The sequence below is a fragment of the Motacilla alba genome, chromosome 25, assembly GCF_015832195.1.
Source record: "Motacilla alba alba isolate MOTALB_02 chromosome 25, Motacilla_alba_V1.0_pri, whole genome shotgun sequence".
NCBI lineage: Eukaryota > Metazoa > Chordata > Aves > Passeriformes > Motacillidae > Motacilla > Motacilla alba.
The window spans coordinates 1987835-2010366 of NC_052040.1; the positions used below are offsets into that span (position 1 = coordinate 1987835).

At 57.6% G+C, this 22532-nt stretch overlaps 2 protein-coding genes across 7 annotated transcripts; one reads left to right on the forward strand and one right to left on the reverse strand.

The window, feature by feature from the left end:
- Window positions 1-601: 601 nt before the first annotated feature.
- CERS2 (ceramide synthase 2) lies at window positions 602-5448 on the forward strand. Of its 2 annotated transcripts, none has more exons than XM_038162024.1 (11): window positions 602-758; window positions 2003-2176; window positions 2546-2663; window positions 2746-2864; window positions 3055-3112; window positions 3188-3238; window positions 3389-3481; window positions 3663-3791; window positions 3873-3979; window positions 4085-4238; window positions 4420-5448. In XM_038162024.1, the coding sequence occupies exons 2-11, from the start codon at window positions 2004-2006 to the stop codon at window positions 4546-4548; spliced, it is 1131 nt and encodes a 376-aa protein (XP_038017952.1). In that variant the 5' UTR covers window positions 602-758; window position 2003; the 3' UTR covers window positions 4549-5448. The 2 variants fall into 2 exon arrangements, with proteins under 2 accessions (XP_038017952.1, XP_038017953.1); XM_038162025.1 differs by lacking the exon at window positions 602-758 and adding an exon at window positions 1670-1911.
- Window positions 5369-21801, reverse strand: SETDB1 (SET domain bifurcated histone lysine methyltransferase 1). Of its 5 annotated transcripts, none has more exons than XM_038162020.1 (22): window positions 21701-21801; window positions 21155-21383; window positions 20755-20921; window positions 20396-20433; window positions 20178-20277; window positions 19728-19898; window positions 19242-19443; window positions 18250-18323; window positions 17816-18006; window positions 17278-17455; window positions 16692-16812; window positions 14371-14529; window positions 12701-13291; window positions 12218-12334; window positions 11782-11951; window positions 10223-10845; window positions 9726-9754; window positions 9488-9620; window positions 8819-8975; window positions 8257-8474; window positions 7678-7766; window positions 5369-6553 (listed from the first exon to the last, which is right to left on the reverse strand). In XM_038162020.1, the coding sequence occupies exons 2-22, from the start codon at window positions 21364-21366 to the stop codon at window positions 6436-6438; spliced, it is 3858 nt and encodes a 1285-aa protein (XP_038017948.1). In that variant the 5' UTR covers window positions 21367-21383; window positions 21701-21801; the 3' UTR covers window positions 5369-6435. The 5 variants fall into 5 exon arrangements, with proteins under 5 accessions (XP_038017948.1, XP_038017950.1, XP_038017949.1 ...); XM_038162022.1 differs by having other exon boundaries at window positions 5548-6981; window positions 20758-20921; XM_038162021.1 differs by having other exon boundaries at window positions 5548-6981; window positions 8257-8471.
- Between the last annotated feature and the right edge of the window lie 731 nt (window positions 21802-22532).

Here is a 22532-nt window from a genome sequence, read left to right on the forward strand (position 1 = left end):
GGTACATACAGGGCTGTCTATAGGGTGTCTATATGGGGTGCAGAGAGCACATACAGGGCTGTCTATAGGGTGGATATGGGGCACATATAGGGCTGTCTATAGGGAGTGTACATGGGGTGCACAGGGCACATATAGAACTGTATATAGGGATGTATATGGGGCACATATAGGGCTGTCTATAAGGTGTCTGTATGGGGTGCACAGAGCACATACAGGGCTGTCTATAAGGTGTGTATATGGGGTGCACAGAGCACATACAGGGCTGTCTATAGGGTGGATATGGGGCACATATAGGGCTGTCTATAGGGAGTGTACATGGGGTGCACAGGGCACATATAGAACTGTATATAGGGGTGTATATGGGGCACATACAGGGCTGTCTATAAGGTGTGTATATGGGGTGCACAGAGCACATACAGGGCTGTCTATAAGGTGTGTATATGGGGTGCACAGAGCACATACAGGGCTGTCTATAAGGTGTCTGTATGGGCTGTATATGGGGCACATATAGGGCTGTCTACAGGGGGTGCACGGATCCCGTCTCGGCGCTCGATTGCTCACGCCTGCGCCCCGCCCCGCCCCGCCCCGCGAGCGGGCGCCGCTCCCCGCGGCGTTGCGGTGACGTCACTCCCGGCGTTGCGGTGACGTCACTGCCGCCGCTGCCTGGCGCGGGGCGCGCGCGGGACCGAGGGGGGCGAGCGGCGGCTCCGTGAGGGCTCCGGGCGGCGGCTCCGTGAGGGCTCCGGCGGCGGCTGCGGGTGAGTGCGGCCGGGGCCGCGCGGGGCCTGCCCGCTCCGGGAGGGGCCCCGGGACGGTTCCCGCTCGCCCCTCCCCGCGCCAGGCCCGCGGCCGGGCCTTTCAGCGGGCGTTGGGCGCGCACCGGAGCCGTCCCGGGCCTCCATCCGCGCTCGGTCAGGGTCCGGCAGGGCCTCCCGGGCGGGGCCGGGCGGAGGCGGGGCCCCCCGGCGGCCTCGGGCCCCGCCGGGGTCGCTGCCCCCCGGCCCGGCGGGGAGCGCAGCCCCCGGGCCCGGATCCCTCCCGGTCGCGTTTCCCTGTCCACGACTCGAAACCGTCCGGGTTTCGTCGGTTTCCAGCAGGATCGCTGCTAAAATCACCTCTGGGGGGGTTCGGGCTGGCGGTGCCCCCTCCTCCGGCGGCTCGGTGTCCCCGGTGCCGGCACACCGCGCCGTGCTGCCGGTGCCCCGGGGCAGAAGGAGCTGCCGGCCCTGACCGGGGCCTCACCCCGTCCTCCCACGCTCCCCTCCCGTTACCTGCCCGCGGCACAGCCGCGGGAGTCGGGAATTGCGGCACCTCCCTCCCGCCTGCCCTTGCGAAACCGGCCACGGTGGTTCCTCTTCCTCCCGCGGCGGAGCGGAGCCGCCCCGGCCCTCGCCACAATCCGCGGTGAGGATTCGCTTCCCGGGGCTGCGATCCCGACCGAGCCCATCCCGAGCCCGCGGGGTTCCCCGGAAGCGGCCGGTGGGGAGGGACGGGGACCGGGATGCGCTGACCCCGCGGCCGGGGGCGGCTGCCCCGCTTCCCCGTGCGGAGCCTTTCCAAGGCACAAAGGTGCTCATTGTGCCGCCGCAAATCCCTAATCCCGCGCTGCTGCTGCTGTGCCCGGCCTCGGAGGGCTGGCGGTGGGCTCCGTGCCTCCGCTTCCCACCGGGAATCGGGTTTGGATCAGCCGCGGGATGCTCTCGGGAGGGAAACCAGCCTCGGGGGCTTCTGCTGCTCCCGATCCCGGTGTGGAGGCGGGAGCCCGGCTCTTCCCTTGGAAGCAGGACTGGGGCCCCTGTTAATGATCACCCTCTGACCTCCGGGCTGCCGGGAGCAAAGTCCCTCGGTGCCCGAGCCCGGCGCCGGCCGCTCCGACGGGGATTTCACCGGGGCCTCTCCCTGGGAGCCGAGGTGGAAATTGGGGCGCCTGGTGGGGCCGGGGTGGGATCGGCCGTGTCCTCGGGGATGCCCCCCTCACCCGTCCCCCTTTCCCTCCCCCCAGCATGTTTCAGACCTTGTACAGCTATTTCTGGTGGGAACGGCTCTGGCTCCCGGCAAACCTCACCTGGGCTGACCTGGAGGACCGGGATGGGCGAGTCTATGCCAAAGCCTCTGACCTGTACATCACCCTCCCCCTGGCCTTCCTCTTCCTCGTCGTCCGGCACCTCTTTGAGACGTGAGTCCCTTCCCTGGGGGTGGGGACGGATCCCGAGCCCCCCGTCCGGCTCTCCCCGTGAACCCTGGGATGTGCCAGCCTAGCTGGGGGTCCCGATCCCCCCGGACAAACCCACACAAACACGGCGCTTAGGGAGCGATCTGTTGGGCGAACAATGGGAACAGACCCGGCTTTGTTGGGATGCCAAGAGAAGGGGGGGGCCGAGTGGGGACAGCCCGTGACAGAGGGACCCGGGGGGCTCCCCCGTGGCAAAAGCCACCCTGGAGGAGGCGCAGCAGGATGGGGAGACCGAGGCACTGAGTGGTTGTGGGTCCCTGGGTGGCTCTGATGGGGGCCAAACCATCCAGGTGACGGGAACTCCTTCCCCAGGTACGTGGCCACCCCCCTGGCCGGGCTGCTGAACGTCAAGGAGAAGGTGCGGTTAAAAGCCACCCCCAACGTGGTGCTGGAGAAGTTTTATGCTGCCACCAGCAAACACCCCAAGCAGGTGAGGCCTCGGGGGGTCCCCGGAGATGCCTGGGGGGGTGAGGGTGGCAGAGCCAGGGCTGTGTGACACAGTGTGTCCCCAGGCCGACGTGGAGATGCTCTCCAAGAAGAGCGGCTGCACCGTGCGCCAGGTCGAGCGCTGGTTCCGCCGCCGCCGCAACCAGGACCGGCCCAGCCTGCTCAAGAAATTTCGGGAGGCCAGGTGAGACCCCACACCCACCCCCTCCCTGCCCGGTGTCACTGTCCCTCCACCCCGGGGAGCTCTGGGAGTCCCAGCTTGGCCAGGAGGTGCCTGGGAGGGTGGGAGACGCGGGGTCCGGGGCCGGTGGGTCCGTCCTCCTCCCTCCTGCTCCCCGGTGCCCGTCTGAGAACCGTCTGCTTCCTTTTTCCAGTTGGAGATTCACCTTTTACCTTATTGCTTTCATTGCTGGCATGGCTGTCATAGTGGATGTGAGTATTGCCCCCGTCCCCTCGCTCCCCCAGCCCCCCCGGCCCCTCTGACTCCTGTGTCTCCCCATCCTGCAGAAACCCTGGTTCTACGACCTGCGGGAGGTGTGGAAGGGATACCCCATCCAGGTGAGGACAGATCCCATCCCAGCCGCCAGCGCACGGCTTCTCCCGAGCACCGGGATCAGCAGTGGGAGCTGGGGGTGCAGGAGGGTCTCCTGGCACCCCTGAGGCTTTGGGGACACAGAGGACCCCCCCCAACCTGTCGCTTGCCCCCAGAGCATGCTGCCCTCCCAGTACTGGTACTACATGATCGAGCTCTCCTTCTACTGGTCGCTGCTCTTCAGCATCGCCTCCGACGTCAAGCGCAAGGTGGGGCTCCGGGGTGGGGCGGGACGCACTGGGACATCTCGGCAGGGTTTTCTTCCCCCTCGTGGTGGGCAGGAAGGAGCAGCGGGGAGGAGGTGGGCACACGCAGGGGCTGCGGGACGGGGGTTTGCTGTGGGTGGGATCCAGGCTGCTGTAACCCCCCTCCCCGTCGCTTTGGGCGCAGGATTTCAAAGAGCAAATCATCCACCACGTCGCCACCATCATCCTCATCAGCTTCTCCTGGTTCGCCAACTACATCCGCGCCGGGACGCTCATCATGGCCCTGCACGACTCCTCGGATTATCTGCTGGAGGTCGGTGTGTCCCCCTCCCCTGCCGCCGCCGCGTCCCCCACGCTGTGTCCCCTCCCCAGCTCACCCCCTCTGCCCCCCCAGTCTGCCAAGATGTTCAACTACGCCGGGTGGAGGAACACCTGCAACAACATCTTCATCGTCTTCGCCGCCGTCTTCATCATCACCCGCCTGGTCATCCTGCCCTTCTGGTGAGCTCCGCTGGGGAGCGGGGGAAACTGAGGCAGGGGCTGGGGGAGTCTCGGGGTGGGTGGGATGCTGGTTCTGCCCGTGACAGGAGTGGCTTTTCCTGGCAGGATCATGCACTGCACGGTGTTTTATCCGCTGGATCTCTACCCCGCTTTCTTTGGTTACTACTTCTTCAACTTCATGATGGTGGTGCTGCAGTCGCTGCACATCTTCTGGGCCTACCTCATCATCCGCATGGCCCAGAAGTTCATAACTGGAAAGGTGAGACGGGGATGTCGTGGGGGAAGGACCCCCAGATCCTGAATCCCAGCTGCTCTCGGCTCACCAGATCCCGGGGAGCCCTCGGCGGGGAGAAACCGCTGTGGTTGCACTGGGGAAACCGAGGCACGGCAGGAAAACGGGGGGAGCTGCTGCCTGAACCCCCTTTTCCCTCTGCCCGCAGGTGGTGGAGGACGAGCGGAGCGACCGCGAGGAGACGGACAACTCCGAGGAGGAGGAGGAGGTGGCCAAGAACGGGCCCCTCTCCAACGGCCACCCTGTCCTCAACAACAACCACCGCAAAACCGACTGAGCGCCCCGGACCCGAGAGCTGCCACCTCCTGCCACCGGCCCGGCCCCTCCGGCTGCTCCGGAGCGCCTGCCGGGCCCCACCCCTACGGAGCGGGGCCGCAGCTCTGCCTCACACTCACCGCTGGTGCCCTTCCACCTCTCACCTGCTGCCTTAATCCACCGCGGCTCCCCGGGACGGGCGGGGAGCCCACCGGGATGGCTCCGTCCCACCGGGCCGGCTCCTTCCCGCCCCGCAGCCCCTGGGATTGGCTCTGGCCGAAGAGCTCGGCCCAGCCCCTCGGCGGGCTCGGTGTTATTCCTACTTTCCCAACCATTCCTTCATCGGGGGGAGGGGAAAAAAAAATCCCCCTTTCCCTGAGCTGTGTCCGGCTGGAAAAGCCGGCTCAGCCCCTGCTCCGGGAGCTGGGAGGGAGGAGCAGGGAATTCCTGGCTGTTCCAGTGCCTGAACCATGGGATGATGACACCATGGAAGCACTTGGGGGAAGGAGGCTGCGGGGCTGAGTCACTCCTCGTGTCTCACAGAGTTTAATCCTCTCATTTCTCTTCGGTAAATGGATTTTGAGTCTCTCCCTCTCCGTGGCCTCTCCCAGCTGTAACAGGACAAATTTCCAACTTGATTTTTTTTTTTTTTTTCCTTTTCTTTCTATTTATTTGGAAGACAGAAGGAGCCGGGCTTGGCTCTGTCTCCTGCATCCTTTGGGATGCTGTGAGACCTTCCCAGCACGGAGGGGTGGGGGGGAAAAGGACCATTAACCAGTGTCAGACCAAAACGTGTTTTGTTGTTCTTGGGTTTTGTTTTGGTTTTGTTTTTGGTTGGGTTTTTTTTTTTTTTTTTAATAAATAAAAGGTTAAATATATTAAAAGTTAAAAAAAAAAAAAACTAATAAACTTGGGTAAAAAAAAAAACAGGATTTGGGCAAATTCTGTGAGTGGCACAGTGCCCCTGGGGTGGGGGTTATTTTGGCACAGATCCCTTAGGCAGTGCTAAAAATGGGCAGAGTTGAGGATTTTGATGGTTTTTATGGTTTGGTTTTTTTTCTCCTAAAAGTTCTCCAAGTCTTCAGGCCCAGGCTGGAGCGTGGGTTTGGGTTCCCTGAGGAGCTGTGGCCCCGCTGGGATGACAAAGCCTCCATTCAGGTGCACTCTCGGGATGGAACTGGAGCTCCAGGAGGCCCCAGAAAGGTTTTATTTTACAAAGGAAAAAAAAAAAAGTTATTTAGCAGGAAAACAACCCAACAAGCCTCCCTTGTGCAGGGCTGGTGTTGGTTGGGGGGGCTGGGATGGTTGGAATCAGCTCCAGATTGGGCTTTTCCACGTCAATAATGTGAGATTTGATCCCACTTTGTCAAACCTCACCTCTTCCATCCCGTTCTCAGGGTTTTTTGAACCCTTTGGATCTGCCCTGCTGCCTTCCCTCCCCTCAAACAAAACACCTGGGACTGGTGCCACTCCCTCCCTCCCCTGCCCAGGTACCCAAAGCCAGTTTGGGGCTGTCCCCAGCTGGGGGACAGTGACACTCTGGGAGGGTTGGCACCAGATCTCCTTCCTCAAGCAAATCCCAACCCCTTCCCGTGTCATTTTCCCCACAGGAAGGGTTTCAGGAGTGTTTGTTTTGAGGAAAGGTGAAGGAAAGGTGAAAATGTGGGAGCTCCTTCTCCCTTTGCCTGGGCCCATCCACGTCTGGCATTTTTCCTGCAAAGCCCACGGAAACAAGGCTGATGGCAGCAGTTCAAGCCTGCTTTTTCAGGGCTCTTTGCCGTCTCTCGAGATCAGGGCAGGTTGTTTTTAATAGAAAAACACAATTTTATTGCTTTTTAGCAACTAAAAGAATCTTTACAGCTCACAGATGAAGACAGATACTCACTTCTTGTCCATTTTCACTTGAATTCTATAAATGCTGATTGGTCCAGTCTTCCAGGGATTCTTTCCACCATCCTCCCTCCCACTTTAAGGCCTCAGTCCCAACTGGGAAGCACTTCCTGGGAATACTGGGGCAATGCCTGCTGCTGGAAAAAGGAGGTTTGTGTCTTAAATTTGGTGGAAAGATGGAAGAGAACAGGAAAAGCTCATCCCTTGAGGGAGTCCTGCGGGATAACTGGAGCCTCTGGAAGGTGGGAGAAGCCCAGGAAGGTGGGCAAGGTGGGAATCCCCCCCCCAGCACAGCCTGAGTCCATTCCTGCTCCGTGTCCATCTGTGATTTTCCAGCTGAACGAGAGAACTGAGAAACCCCTTGAGAAGAAACTTCACCCTCACTGAGGGGAAAGTGAGCACCAGGCCTCTGGAGGAGTGGGAGCTGCTGGAGGGAGCGGGGCTGGCTCAGAGCAGCCGGCCCCGGCAGTCGATGGCCCCGCAGCAGCACAGCAGCTCCTTGCCCTCCACGCTGCCGACCTCGTAGTTGTAATCCCAGGTCAGCTCCGTGCCAGCTCTGATCCTCCTGGGGAGGAAAAACCACACAGGATGGGTGAGAATGAGCATGTGAGTGCTCCAGGACGAGGCTGAGGCAGCCAGGGAGAAGGGGATAAATTCCCTGATGAATCGTTCCCGTGAGGATTCACTGCAGGAGAGCAGAGAGGCATGCAGCAGGGATGCACCACGACTCAAAGATTTGGGAGTCAAACAAGAAGGGAAACTGGCTGCTCCGTGCCTCACTCTGCCCTTTGTGGAGCTCTAAACCTGGTGGAAATCACACCAGGATCTCCAGCACAAGAGAGAGGATTTCACCTGCCACCAAGGTTTTCTATGCACAGGAATGATGAAAAACTGGGAATGGGGTTTCCAGGAGCAGGGAACACCCGCCCTGACCATGGAGCCAGGTCCCACCAAAGCCCAGGAATCCTCAGCCTCTTCCAGCCCTGGCCATGGAGCCAGCTCCCACCATAGCCCAGGAATCCTCAGCCTCTTCCAGCACTCCCAGCCCTGGCCATGGAGCCAGCTCCCACCACAGCCCAGGAACCCTCAGCCTCTCCCAGCCCTGGCCATGGAGCCAGCTCCCACCACAGCCCAGGAACCCTCAGCCTCTCCCAGCCCTGGCCATGGAGCCAGCTCCCACCACAGCCCAGGAACCCTCAGCCCTGGCCATGGAGCCAGCTCCCACCACAGCCCAGGAACCCTCAGCCCCTCCAGGACTCACTTGCTGGCGAAGAAGGCGACCCAGGGGAAGCGAAGGTCGTGGGTGTCCACGAAGACGTTCTGCACGAAGAGGTTTGGGGTGCAGCTGTGCTGTAATGGCAACAGAGAAGAGCCTGAGCTGCTGCCCAGGCAGGGAGGCCGAGCTGCCAGCACTGAACAGAGCCTTTATAAACAAGCAGCATTCCTGCTCTGCCCGCCACATCCAGCGGAATCCTGCTGGAACAGGCTGCACGCCCGGGGTGACTCATAAGATCCACACTCAAAGGTAACGGGCTCTGGAAGGACTGACAGGGCCATTCCTGCTCCCACCAGGCTGCTCTCTCACTCAGGAAATGCGTGAACCTGCTCTTTCCCCACTTCTCCCTAACCTTGGGGAGGAACAGCCCAGGTTGCCCTCGAGCTTGGCGTCGATGCTGTAGGAATTCTGACAGGGAAGGACTGACAGGGCCATTCCTGCTCCCACCAGGCTGCTCTTTCCCTCAGGAAATGCGTGAACCTGCTCTTTCCCCACTTCTCCCTGCTCCTGGCGAGGAACAGCCCCCCTGAGCAGGGCTCTCAGCCCCGAGCTGTGCCCACTCACGTTGAGGTAGCGGCCCAGGTTGCCCTCGAGCTTGGCGTCGATGATGTAGCAGTTCTCCTCGCCGTCGTAGAACTGCCGCGTGCTGCGGCGCACGGGCCCCGCGCTCTCGCCCTTGTCGGCCGCCGCCAGCGGCGTGGATTTGATGGCGATGCCGTGGGTGGATTTCAGGGCGAAGCCTCGGGTGGATTTCACAGCCACCTGTCTCTTCACGGGACCTGCTGGGAGACGGGACGGTCCAGCGGTGCCGTGCCCCTGCTGCTCCACTCAAGAGGTGACAAACGCCTCGGAGCCAAACCAGGACGGCTCCCGGGATCAACCCAGCCCAGCCCGCAGCCCCACGGATGCTTTTTCTTACAATACCCAAAAATATCTGCTTTTGAGGAGCACATTTTGCAGTTTTGTCTTGCTGAACACATGGGGAAGGTTCCAACCTTCCTGGAACTGCGAGGACAATTTCCTGGAGCTGAGGGACACAGCAGGAGCGGCTGCTATGTCCTCACGAGCCCTTCCTGGTGCTTTCCAACCACAACTCCCCACCCTCAGCCCTGGTCTCCCCTCTCACCTGACCCAGAGGACGGATTTTTCTTGTCCTCCCCTTCCTCCTCCTCGGATCCTGAGGAAATGGTCTGGATGTCGTCGCTGTCGTTGGCAGTGCCCGGGGCCTGCCCTGCCCTGTGCTCCTCGTCGCTGTCGGTGCTGCTCGACACCATCAGCACGTTCTGGGGACAGGAAGAGCTCCTGGAGTGCATCCCAGGCTCCCTTTTCCCCAGGAATGTGGTGCTCTCCTCCAGCTCACCCCCTCTGTTCCTACCCTTTGGGAAGAGATCCCCCCTCTGGGCACCACATCCCACGGGTCAGTGTTTGGAACACCGGTGGGATTTTGGGAGGCTGCTGAGTTCTGCTTGAGACCCTGGAGCAGATTAGGTGCTCAAAAAAAAGGGGGAAGTCCCCCAAAAACAAGGATAGTTGGCCAGGATGGCTTCCTGCAGATGGCTCTGCCAAACAACGGTCCCAGGTGGGCAAACCAAGGTGCCAAATCCGACCCAAATCCCACACTCTCCTTTTTGATTGTTCAGAGCCACAAAAGACCCCCAAAATCCAAAGGAAATCGACTGCCCACCAGGAAATTGCAGCTACAACCACAACCCTGTGCTCAAAGGCAGAAAAGAACCCAAAATCAGGTTGAAGAAGGGGTTTGGGGAAGGCCCCTCCTGCTGGGGGTCCCACTGACCTCTGAGGGGGGCGGTGGGGCCAGGGATCGCCGGCGGCTCTGCAGCAGCACCGTCCCACTGACCGGCCTGCGGATCCCCTCCAGCCTGGGAGGACAGGGGTTGTAGCCATACCTCCTTCCCAGGCTGCTCAGCCTGCAGGGACAAGAGCAGCTCACTCCTGGATCTCCAGGGAAACTGTCCACAGGCCAGGTGGAAGTTGTGCCACAGGACGGGAAAAAATGATTTAAGGAATCTTACCCAGGAATTTTGGTGGGTTCTTCAGGTTCCTGCAGAGGGGAGAAGCACACATGATTGGAATCTCTCCCTTCTCGAGCACTCTCCTGCCTTTCTATGGAATTGCTCCCCAAAATGCCAGCCCAGGAGGGAGATGCTGCCTGTCCCCACACTCAGTGTGACACCCAGCATGGAGATGCCCCTCCCTGGAGGACTCCAAGTACCCTCCCTGGAGCAGGGGGTGGACAGGGACCACCTCCATGTCCCTGCTGTCCCCAGCCGTGTCCCTCAGGTCCCCCGGCAGGAGGGTGCTCAGCTCCGCTCGCATCAAGTGACTTCTGCAGCCTCTTGTGCCACAGACTCCCTCCCTGGGAGGGGAAAAGCCAGAGAAGCCAGGGGAGCTGAGCACAGGGACATCCACAGCCCCACAGTGCCCCTGGATGTGCTGCACGGCGAGAAAAGCCACTGCAGCAGGAGCACCTCCCTGCCTTTAACTCTCCTGTTCCTCATCTCTCCCTCACCTCCTTCTTAGCTGCCTTTGCCTCTCCATTCAGATCTCCTGGCGTGGAAGCACAGCCCTTCTCCCTCTCTGCAGGCATCTCCATCTTCACAGCCTTGGCTTCTCCCCCTTCTCCCACCCTGAAGGACGAGGCGCCATCGCCGTCCTGGAAGCTCTCAGCCACGCTGTTGGAGCTCAACCACGAGGCCACTTTGTTCTTGGCGATCTCCTCAGACACGGGCAGCTTGCAGGGGGAGGCCGTGGCGGGCTCCTCGTGGCCGGGGGGCCGCGTGAGCCCCGAGTCCTTGGAGGCCGTCTCCGAGGGGCCGTGGTCGCGCTGGCCGCGCGTCTGCCGGCGCGTGGCGTAGCTGCGCAGCACCGAGTTGGTGCTGAAGTTCTCGTCCTTGCAGAAGTTGTCATCGGAGCTGTCCTCGTTGGACTCCTCCAGCTCCTCCGTGCCCGTGTTCTCCTCGTCGTCGTCGTCGTCCTTGAGGTCCACGCCGCTGTTGTCCGAGGAGCACTTGGCGTCGCTCTCGTAGCCCTCCTTGAAGTTCTCCACGCTCTCGATGTGGTCAAGGTTGGCAAAGTACTCGTCACCCATCTCCAGCCCCTCTTTGTCGGCGAAGTCATCCGTCAGGATCTTCCCTGGGGAGGCAGAAAAGGAAGGGTGAGTTTTGTCTTTTATCCTCTCCAAAGCTCACCGAGGATAAAACAGGGATGACACCACACAGCTGGGCTGGGAAACGACAACGTAACCCCGTTTCTTGATGTAACAAAAGCTTGTGGTTGAGCTGAAATCAAGATTTTCAGCCCAGAAATCTCAAGCAGAGCCTTGGAAGGGCTGGAAGAGCAGAGAGGCAGCAGCTCTGGCTGTGCCTGTGGGCGGCTCCGCTCCAGAGCCAACGCAACCCCGGAGCAACTTCTGCGTCTCGTGGGCTGTGCCGGGCCCGGCCGGTTTGCTGAGCACAGGAAGCAGAGCTGGGGTTGGGTCACCTCAAGGACAGCCCAGGGGATGTCTCGTGACACTGGCACTGCCACCACAAGGGTTCTGCAGTGTTGGGCAAGTTCAGCAGCTCAGCTGTCACCCTCCAATCCCCAAAACGGGCATGGCAGGAGCTTCACACTCCTTCTGCTGCATTTTGGAATCGTGGAATCACTGAGCTTGGAAAAGCTTCTGAATGAGTCCCACTGTTCCCCCCAGCACGGCCAAGGCCACCGCTGAGCCATGTCCCCAAGTGCCACATCCATGTGCTTTGAGCACTTTCAGGGACAGCGACTCACCACCTCCTTGGGCAGCCTGACCACCCTTCCCAGGAAGAAATTTTCCTGAATGTGCAACTTAAACCTCCCCAGGGTATTGGAGAGGGCCAAAAGGTCCTGCATGAGCCTCCTTTTCTCCAGGATGAGCCCCCCCCAGGAGGAGGAGTTCTTCAGGAGAAGAACTGAAGTTCTTCTGGAGAACTTCCTCAGGAGTTCTCCAGACCCTTCTCCCTGTGCTCCAAGCCCTTCCCCAGCTCCATCCCCATCTCCGGCTACCCCTCTTCCCACAGCAGAGGTTTCCCGTGCCAGGTGAGCTCCCACCTGCGTAGATGCAGACAAAGGAGCCCTTGGCGATGTCGTCGAGGCAGCGAATGCCCCAACCTTTGTTCTGGGTCTTGAAGAGCTGCAGCCGCACCTGGAGGCCGTGCTGGACCAGGCGGTTGGTGCACATGTTCACGTTGCACTTGCATCTCTTGTTGCACTCGTAAACGCTGGAAGAAAGGAGAAAGGTGAGAACTTCCAGGATAAAGAAACATCCCAAAGTCTGTGGCTGTTGGCAGTGCTGGGGTCATGCAGAGATCCCAGAGGACCAGGCTTGGAGCAACCCATGCTCCTCAAGGCCCCTTCCAACCCAAAGCATTCCACAAGTGGCAGAAGAACCGAGACCAGAGGCAGGTGGTCCCATCTGCACTGGGATACCCAGGATGAACTCCCTCTCCATGGATGTGGGGCTGGTGCTTGTGGGGGCTCTGCTCACCCTGTTGGGAGGCATTCCTCCAGCCGCTTGTGCTGGTAGCCCGAGTTGGGGTTGATTTGCCCTCCGGGGGTGCAGCCGCTGGCCTGGATGGTCAGCTGGTGACAGGCACACCTGGACCTGCAGAGAGACACAGGAAAACATCAGTCTGGAGACGGGGAAATAAATCACAGCTTTAGGCAGAGATGGGCACAAAGGGTTTGACTTGGAATCAAACTGAGAGAAGAGGCTTGATTCCACTCCATTCCAAGAGAAGCCATGGAATTCTCATCCCTGCAAGTGTCTAAGGCCAGGTTGGACAGGGCTTGGAGCAACCTGGCATAGCAGAAGGTGTCTCTGCCTATGGCAGGAGCTGGAACTGGAAGATTTTTTCCAACTGGAAGGTGGAACTGGGCCCTCCCAACCCAAACCATAAAACCTGCATGGGTTTAAACCCCAGAGCAGACCCACCTTGGGGCGTCCCCTCACCCAGGAGCAGTCACCTACTTGTCCCTGCAGCCATCCTTGCAGTCACAGCCCACGAGGAACTCCCAGCTGGTGTTGATGTACACGCCTTTCCCGGGGATCCTCTCCTTGCTGTAGGCCACCTGCGGCGGCGGCGTGTTGTCGATCTCGTTGACGCAGGACAGCGGCACGTCCTCCTTGCCCTTGGTGATGTCCGCGATGTAGTAGTACGGCTTGTAGGGCTGGAACTTGCGATCCACCAGCACGTAGGGGTCCAGGCAGAACATCTCCAGGAACAGGAAGTCGCAGTCCGTCTCGAAGAGGTAGCGCTCGATCTCGTGCATGGAGCGCAGGCAGAGCCCGCAGGGCGTTTTGTAGAGCACGTGGAAGCCCATCTTGCGGTTGACGCGGCGCCGCGCCGTCATGCGGCGGAAGTCGTAGAGCAGCGGGATGAGCAGCGGGTTGCGGCTGCGGTACTGGTCGCTGCGCACCGGCCGCACCCGCTTCAGGCAGGCGTAGCTGCACACGTGGGGCAGGTAGAAGGGCTTCTCCAGAGGGGCGCGGTAGGACGGCTCGTTGGGAACGCGGTCCATCATCCCGTGGAAGGGCTGCGAGGGGACGCTGCTGGGGAGGCTGCGGGGAGAGATGGGGTTAAGGAAGAGTGTGGGAACCCGGGACATCGCTCTGGCTGCCCTGGATGGCTCCAGACCCTGGCAGGGGGCTCAGAGACCTATGTCTCAAAGACACCTACACCTTTGATTTTAACCCATGGAGAAAACTACCAGCTTTGTGTGAGACCTTGGCACGGAGTCAAAGACACCTGTGCCTTCGATTTTAACCCATGGGGAGGATTTACAAGCCACAAGAGTTTCAGTAGAACGACAGTTAATTTATCACAGGGTGAAAAAAGCAGAATTTTGGGTTTTTTAGAATGGGGGTACAAAGGCCAAGATGGAGGAATTTGGGCATCCCTTGTCCTTCTTTCTCCTTCTTCTTAGCCTCCATCTTCTGGGTGATGGTGGCACTTTTGGATTGGTTTTGAGTAGAGACAGAGTGTCTAACATAGGTGATAGGTATTGGAAAATTATTGTAAATAAAGTACATGTGGTTTTTAGTATAAAAAAACACCGCCCTGAAGGCAGTCAGCGTGCCATGAACTGACCTGCCAGGCAGACCTCAGCAGGTCAGAGACAGAATGTATTAGATAAGAGAAAATAAACAACCTTGAGAACCAGGACAGAAGAGTCTCGGCTTCTTCTTCGGTCTCAGGGCTGGGAGAAAAAGACTTTCTAACACCTCGGGGTCACATCAACCTCAGAGACCCCATGAACAGAGCTGTGCAGGTGGATAGAGAATGGACACGAGCCCAGGTGGGCAACAGCACCTGGCTTAGAGCGGCCACTGTGTGACCAGCAGGACCTGGGTGGCACTGGAAGAGTGCACTGGGGACTGTGCTCCTGATTGTTCAGATCCACAAAAGACCCCCAAAACCCAAAGGAAATCCACCGCCCTCCAGGAAATCCCAGCTACTTGGCAGTGCTGGGGGGACTCCATGAACTCTGAGGCTTTTGCAGCCGCAGGGATTCCTCCACTCCACGATGGGAGCTGCTGAATCCCCACCAGAAACCCAGCAGCACACACAGGCCCCACGCGTGTCCCAGCATCCCAGAAGGGAGGACCCACAGATGTGTCCCACCCAGAGCTCTGCTCACCGGTGCTGCGGGGCCGGGAGGGCCCTCCCAGCTGCCGGGGTGTCCCCGAGGACAGGGGAGGACGGGGACGAGTGCCCGGAGCCCACGGAGCCAGGACGGAAGGAAGTGCTTTTCTTGGCCACCTGCTTTCTGCCCTGGGCCAGCTGGGTGTCGGAGCATCTGCAGGAGGGAAGAAGAAGCTGATTTGGAACATGGAAAAACAAAGTAACACTGGGAATCAAAGTAACACTGCCCCATGGAATTCAGAAACCCAGGAGAATCCCAGCAGGGGCTTTTTTCCTAATAAATGTGAAAATCAGCCCATTTCTGGCCATTTCTGCTACAGCAATCCCACAACCGCTCCGAATTTCAGACTTCAGCTGCAACTCCAAGTGACTTCTGATTTTGAAATGAGGCAAGGGTAACAAGGATGCCCGAGGCCTTAATCCCAGGACAAACCAGGCCATGAAGAAACCCCCGGGTTAGCAGAAACCAGTTTCCAGAAGCTCAACCAGGCCTGAGTAGGAGGAACAAATCCCGAGGATTCTCTTGCAAGGACCAAGGAACAAGATAAGATTGTGCAAGGGAATGTAATAACGTCCCTGATGAAAGAGCTAGTAAGGGCTCTAAAAAAACAGGCTCTCAACCCATTCCAGGGGTTTTCAATCAACTGCAGGTTTCCAAACCATTCCAGGAGGTTTTCAACCCATTTACATCAATAAAACAGAAAATTACCCCAAACCAGCCGCTGAAGAGGAAAAACTGTGAAGTTATTGAGAAGAAAGGGAGGAAAAAAAAGAGAGCAGGAAGGGACGAGGGTTTCTGCCAAAAGCTGCCTGAAAGCAAAGTGTCCAAACACATCTCAAAAAGAGCAAGAGGAAAAATGGGTTTAAACCAGCCAGAAGTGGTGACAACACCAAGAAAAACTTGAAAGAGGGGGAGAAACCCAGGCTTTCCTCAGAGGAAACAAAACACCAGAGTGAGGAGACTGTTCTTAGTTTTAATCATCTGAAATCCAAGTGTTTGAACCCCACAGAAACCCTGGGACCAGCACGGACACGGCCAGGCCTGGCTACCTCCTGCCCTCGTTCAGGGGCAGCTGGGATTTAAGGGCAGGGAAGCAGCTGAACAAAAACCACGTCCTAAAACCAAGCCCAAGAGGGAAAAAATTCCTTGTAAAGCACTGCAAGGCCTGAATGGGAAAGGATTCGGCGATGACACACGGGGCTGCGGGTCCAGCTTGGCTGTCTTTGTGTTGTGACACTGCCCACGGTCCCGGGCTGTCCCAGCCCAGCTGTTCCCTGCACACGGGGACCCGCAGGGGTGGGGGCCCAGCTGTGCATTCCAGGACCTCCTTCAGCATCCAGGATCTCTCTGGCATTATGGAAAAGGTGATGTTCTTGTGGCCCCCACTCCCAAATCCCGGTCAGAGCAGCACAGAGCGTTTCCAGGGGTAAACTGGGTTATATTATATAATTATATATTATATGTTATATATTGTTATATTGCACTGCTGCTTGGAGAGGAGCCCCCAAGACCCCCGGCTGGGGCAGGTGGGGTTTGAGCTGCTGCTACACCTGGAAAGCCTGTGGGGAGTAAAGATTGACCTCCTGCACAGGCTGCTGACACGTGGGACACGTCCCACCTCCCTGGTGCCCCACCAGCAGGGCACAGTCAGAGCAGAAGACGTGCTGGCACGGGGCCAGGCGGCCGTAAATCCGGATGGGAAATCCACAGTGCTGGCAAAAATGAACCGGGAGAGCCTCTCCCTCCCTTAAAAAGTCCCCGAGCACATTCCCAGGTTCCCTGGTGTCCTCCAACACACTCCCTTCATCACCAAGCCGAGCTCCTCCTTCCTCCAGGCCTCCTTCAGCCTGCAGCTCCGGGAATGTCCCCCTTGGGCCCCTGGCAGCGGCTTGGCCGTGGATTGCTCCGTGCCCACCGGGACCGACCGCTGATCCCGAATTCCCAGCGAGGTCAGCGAGCAGGTCAGTCCAAGTGGAGGGACACAAGGCAGCCGGGGGCCAGCGCCTGGATCGTGACACGAGGGAGCAATTCAGATTTCGGGAAGAGAAAGAGCAAAGGTCTAATTTGGAAAGGCGAGCGCGAAGCTTTAGCCCTCAGGAGGAGTATTTGGCTCGGGGAGTTGTTGCCTCTCAGCTCCCGCCCCCAGTTATTCATCCAGTAGCTTTAGCTAAAAGTTTTCCCCCGAAATCATGGCTAAAGCCATGGAGGACACCTGCACCTGAGGATTCCTCTGCACAGAAAAGGTGGTGCCTGAGAGCCGAGTGCTGGAGAGAAGCAAAGAGGTGGAAGGTCCTGGAAGTGGCTCTGGTACTTACTCCATCTCTGCAGGCTGAGGAGACGTGGGACGTGCAGCTGGCTCTGGAGCCTTGTACTGGGGAGCAGTTCCTGCTAAATCCTGCGTGTACTGGACCACAGGGCCCTTGCTCCTCACAGCACCTGGTGGGGAAGGTAAAAAACCAGAGAGTGAACAGGAGAAATCCCTAATGTTATCCCAAGTTGGCTGTATGGGCCCCAAAACATTGACTTGGTCCTGGAAGGAAATAAAACAGAGGGATTTGGGAGTAATGGTGGATCATCACCGAGCTCGGAGCACAGCAACCCCCCTAAAAATTCTGGTCACTTCACCCAAGTGCAGTTTGGTTTTGTGGCATTATTCCAGGAGAAAAATCCCACTGTAAATCTAAATCTCCTATGCCAGAGGACAAAAACCCTGGAAATCTAAATCTGCTGTGCCACGGGAAAAGACTGGCTGGAAATCTGAAATCTCCTGTCAGAAGAAAGATAAAAACCAAAACCTAGAAACCTGAAATCTCCAGGAACTCTGCTAAAAAAACCCACCAAACCCAAACCATCCTGCAGCTAAATCCCAGGATCTAAATGAAACCAAAAGATGCCACCAACCAACGTTGGGACGAGTCCTGGTTTGCCCACTTTGCTTCTTTTCCTGGGTGGAAGCTGTGGAAGCTTTCATGCTGAACATGGGCTCGAGGCGTGTGGAACCCCGGTAAATCCACTCACAACGTCTGTCCTCTTGTGGGAACGAGAAGGAAACACTCGTAGTTCCCATGGGAAGAGCTTCCTGGAGGGAGACACAGAGAGAGCACAAGGGGGCAACAATGAGGATTGACAAACAGCAGTCAGAACAGACAAGAAATTGAAAATGAGATTATTTATGTTGAAATCTCTAATCAGGTGTTAGGGAAAATGTCTTCCTGGAAAGGGGGTTCAGGCCCTGGCAGGTTGGCCAGGGCAGTGGTGGAGTTACTATCCCTGGAATTGTCCAAAACCCCCCGTGGATGTGGCACCTGGTTCAGGGCCTCAGACTCCAAGATCTCAGAAGTTCTTCCAACCTCAATATTTCCACGATTAGCAAGGAAATCAGAAGTGATCAGATGCCCAGCCTCAACTTTAATCCTAACGGGAGAAGGGAAATTCCTACCAGGAAAAGGATTTTCACCAGACTTCCATCCACTTCTTCCACTCTGGATTTCCACCAGGTCCCTTCCCACTCGGTTTTGATCAGCTGCCCGTTCTTCAGCAGCACCATGGGCCGGTTGGGATAGGCAGTGATGTACTCCTCAATGAAATCCCGACAGGAAACATCCTCAATGTCCTCCCAGGCTTTTTTCACTGTTTGGAAAGGACAAAACAAGGAGAATGTTTTATTTTTTATTTTTTTAGGATATCCCAGGTGCATTTTCACCAAGGGGTGATCCCAAGGGCTGGAATGTTGTTGGTGGGGCATCCTGAACCCACCCTGGCAATAAACCAGGATTTCACATGTCTTCAGGCTCAGCACCACAAGGGACACGTTTTTGGGACCCGGGCTCTTCCCAAAAGCTCAGCAGGCCAGGAGGGACAGGGATCACTCACGTGGCCGGCAGACCGGGTACAGCTCCCACTCCTTCACGTACGACGCGTAGCCATCGTCGAAGAAGATCAGGAACCTGGAGAAAAAAACCAGGAATTAGGAATGGGAGCTGAAGAGAAGACTTCCCACACCACGGAATGCAAGTGGAGGACCTCTCCTGCTCCTCCTGGAGCAGCCCAGTCCTGGGCGAGGACGGAATGAAGAGCTCCAAATGCTCTCTGTGGTCCCCATGGCTGCTCAAACAGGACAATTCCCAGCCAGGCCGTTTTCCTCTGCTCCAAATTCCCTCCGTGCCCCAGGAAAGGGAGATAAAGGAAGAGAAAATGTTTAACTGCTGCTGGTTTCTGCAGGGAAGATGGATAAGGCACCCATTTAGTGCCTCTGAGTAAGGACTCCAGGTCCTGGAGCTGTACAAAAGCTGCAGGATGAGGGATCAGCATCACAACCAGGAGAAAAGTTGCGATTTGAGTATCAAATTCAGCTCCTTTTCAGTTATTAAACACGGTTCAGATAAAATCCAGCACAGTTTACATCAGATCCAGGGGGATTAAATCCTTTATCAATCACTTCAGGAAAACCCCAAACCTTTATTTGAATAGATCAGAGCAGCCTTGCCCTTTTCTTATTCCCAAAAAAAACTGCTCCAAACCTGCTCTTTCTGCTGCTGAAGAGCTTTGGCATCACTGCTGCCACCCTGCCCTCCCAGGGCTCCCACCTCCTCCCTGTTCCACGCCTCAAGGAGCCCAGACTCAACATTTGGGTGATAATTTGAATAAATTAGCAGATCCAATTCCTGACTCAGGGCCATGAGCACGAGTGGAAGCTCCACCCTGAGATAAGAAAGATGAAGAAAGTCAGAAGGCACTCCTGGGGAGAGCTCAAGTCAGCACCTGAAGGGTATTCAAATAAACCCTTTTATTTTTTGGCCTAAAACAAAAAAACAAACAAAAAAAACCAGAGATGGGGGTGTGTGAGCATGGGAAATAAGGAATACCTGTGTTTATTCTTGACATTGGGGGTCTCGGCCACGATGCCAGCATAGAGCCACATCTGATTGCCATCCTTGTACCTGGCCACCACCCTCCTGCCCACGTGGTGCCTCTCAGCAGACGGGTGGTAATCGTAGGCAATGTGGTTGCCCGAGAGCAAACTCTTCCCTTTGTTATCAAATTTCACTTTGTATTTCTTGCCAGCACCTGGAAAGACATTTTCAAGCAAAGAGGAGATAAATAAAGGGGGAAAATAAACAAAAGCCGCGTGATTTCACAGCAGAATTCCAACGCTCTGGGCCACGCTGAGATCGTTTATTCACAATTAACTCACAACTCGTCTCAAAGCCTTTCAGGATTTAGTGTGGAGGGTGAAGCAGTGGAGGCGTGCTGCTCCCACAATCCCTTCCAGGTGACATCAGGCGCTCTGACACCTTTTAACCCAGGTTTCCCACCCCAAATCCTGGGAAAGCCGCGTGCACAGCACGTACCAACTGTCTGGATGGCAATCAACGTCCCCTTGTGCCACGTCTTGGTTCTTTTTTTCCCCAAAATCCTCATGCCCACTTTGAGGTCCCCATCAGTGTTGAGATCATTGCTAGGGGCTGCAGGGACAGTGATGGGTTGGGCAGTGCCAGGAGGTTCCTGAGGGGGTTGAGCATCTACCAAGGAACAACAGTAGAGAGTCAGTTCCGAATCACCCAAAGCACAGCTGGAAGCAGAGTTCTGGAAGAAAAATTCCTGCTTTTCCTCCTCGCAGGCAGCCCGAGCACCTCTTTTTTACTGAATGGAAACAGCTTGGAAAGAAAAGCAGGAATTCAGAACCAATGTACCCTAACTTAGAACAGCACTTTGGGATCAATAGATACGAATGGAGGTCTCCAGCAGGGAAAGCAGATCATTGTTTTCTCATTTTGGGAAGCCCCTGGAAGCTCCCACACCTTTCTGCGCTTCCTGCAAGTTTGTTTTCTTGTTTACAGCATCCATGAATTTTGCAACATCCCGGGCAGATTTCCTCATGGCAGCCATTGCTTCCCGCAGCTGGAGGAAAGAGAAGGGAAACACAAAAAAACTTTTGGTTTTTTGCACCCAATACAACGTTGTGACTCAGGAAAACCCCACGTGAGGAAACATCTCTAGGCAGGGCCTCCCCACTCACCAGACTCTGATCCCTGGAGATTCTGGGACTGCTGCTGCCTGCGAGTGAAGAGAAAACAGTGGTTTAAAACCTTTTTTTTTTGTGGAAAAAATCCATCCTAATTGAATCACAGAGAGCAGAGGGAACAGGGAAAAGTGCCCGTCCCAAATCCCTGCCCAGACAAGGCTTTTCCTCAGCCACCTTCCCTCACGTGGGATCACTTGATGGGGACAACAGTGAGGCAGGTGGGAAAAGGGTGAAATCCCAGTCTGGGACTCCAGGAATTCCGGGGCACAAACAGGATCTGGCAGATGCTCCCTTGGAGCTAAAAGCATTCCCTTAACCCCAGCCCTGCCCTGGCCCTGCTGGGGACACTGAACTGCGTTTCCAGCCCGAGTCCACGCTCATGACATCGTCGTCCTCCTCGTCGGGGATCTCGATCACTTCCGTGGCCGCCGGAGCCTCGTCCTCCGAGCTGCTCTCCCGGTACTGCAGGCCCATCATGGAGTACAGCTCCTTGGCCAGCGTCTCGCACTTGTCCATGGCCCTGGGGGAGGGAAACCAGCTGTGCCTCCCGAATCCCACAGGGAGCTAGCCCTGACCACTGAGGGAGCGCCGAGCCCGCTGAGGGAAGCGTCCACAGGAAGGGTCTGAAGCTTGGAGGGGAAATCTGCCAGTGTGCCTCATTAACCAGCCACAGCATGGCTCTGCCCTGAAGGGAATGGAGCAGCCCCCCACATCCCCCCCCTCGGAATTCCAGCTCACTCCAGGCTCACGCACCTCACAGCATCGTCAATGAGCTGGTCAACGTGGGCCACCTCCTCCTCCTTGTGCCTCGTGCACTGCTCCAGCTCCTCCAGCTGCTGCTTCCGCTGCCTGACCCACTCGGAATTCTCCACTTCTTTGTCGATGATTTCCCGCAGCTCCTCCATGGAGATTCCCAGCTCTTCCATCACCTCCTCCTGCAGCTCCTTGATGTCCTGGCAATCCATCTCTGCCACACCTGCGCCTAGGGGAGGAAGGTGAGGTGAGGAGGGAGAGGTTGGAGAGGGAGATCATGGGACCTCCCTCATCCTTTCCCACCCTGCCCTGCCCCAATGGCCCCTCACAGACCCCGTGGTCCCCCCACAGACCCCGTGGTCCCCTCATTGCCCACCTCAGTGCCCTCACAGCCCTCCCGGTCCCCTCACAGCCCCCCTGGCCCCCTCAGTACCCCACACCGGGTCCCCCTCATCCTCTCCCAGCCCGGTCCATCCATCGCACCCGCTCACAGACCCTCACAGGCTCCCCCGTTCCCCTCAGCCCCCGCCGCCGCTCCTCACTCACCGCCGCCGGTCCCGGGGAACCGGAGCCGAACCGGAGCAGAGCCCGGCGCGGCCGCCGCGTGACGTCACTTCCTGCGCGCGCCGCCCGCGCGTGGCGCCCCCTGGCGGACCCGGGGCTGAGGGGGGGGGGGCGCCCCGAAATTCAGGAATCAATAAAATAATTAATTCCTCTGCAATCGGGGGGGGATAAATCCCTGGGGAATCGGTAATTCGGTTATTGACCGCTGTCCCCGGGAGCTGCCGTGAGCGGCTGGCTCCGTTGAAGTTTCAAAGCAGGGATAAACAGCGGGAAAGGCGCGGTTCGTTCCTGAGGGAGGCCCCGGAGCCCCGGAATCGTTCGGGGCCGTTGGAGCCGTTACCGAACCCCCCCAGAGCGATCTTGTAACCGCCACCGAGGAGAGGTTTGGAACACGGAGGGGCGACGGGGGCAATGAGGAGTAATGGGGGAAATGGGGAGCAATGGGGGAAATGGGGGGAATTGGGAGCAATGGGGGAAATGGGGAGTAGTGGGGGAAATGGGGAACAATGGGGGAAATGGGGAATTAATGGGGAAATTGGGAGCAATGGGGGATGTGGGGGAGATGGGGAGCAATGAGGGAGATGGGGAATCAGTGGGGGAAATGGGGAGCAATGGGGGGAATTGAAATTGGGGGAAATGGAGAATAAATGGAGGAAATGGGGAGCAATGGGGGAAATGGGGCACAATGGGGGAAATGGGGGAAATGGGGAGCAGTGGGGGAAATGGGGGTCCTAGAGGATAGGGGGTGCTGGGGCTACCAGCAGCTCTGAGGTAATGGGAGCCTGGGTGGTTCTGCTGGGGCTCCTTGGAGCAC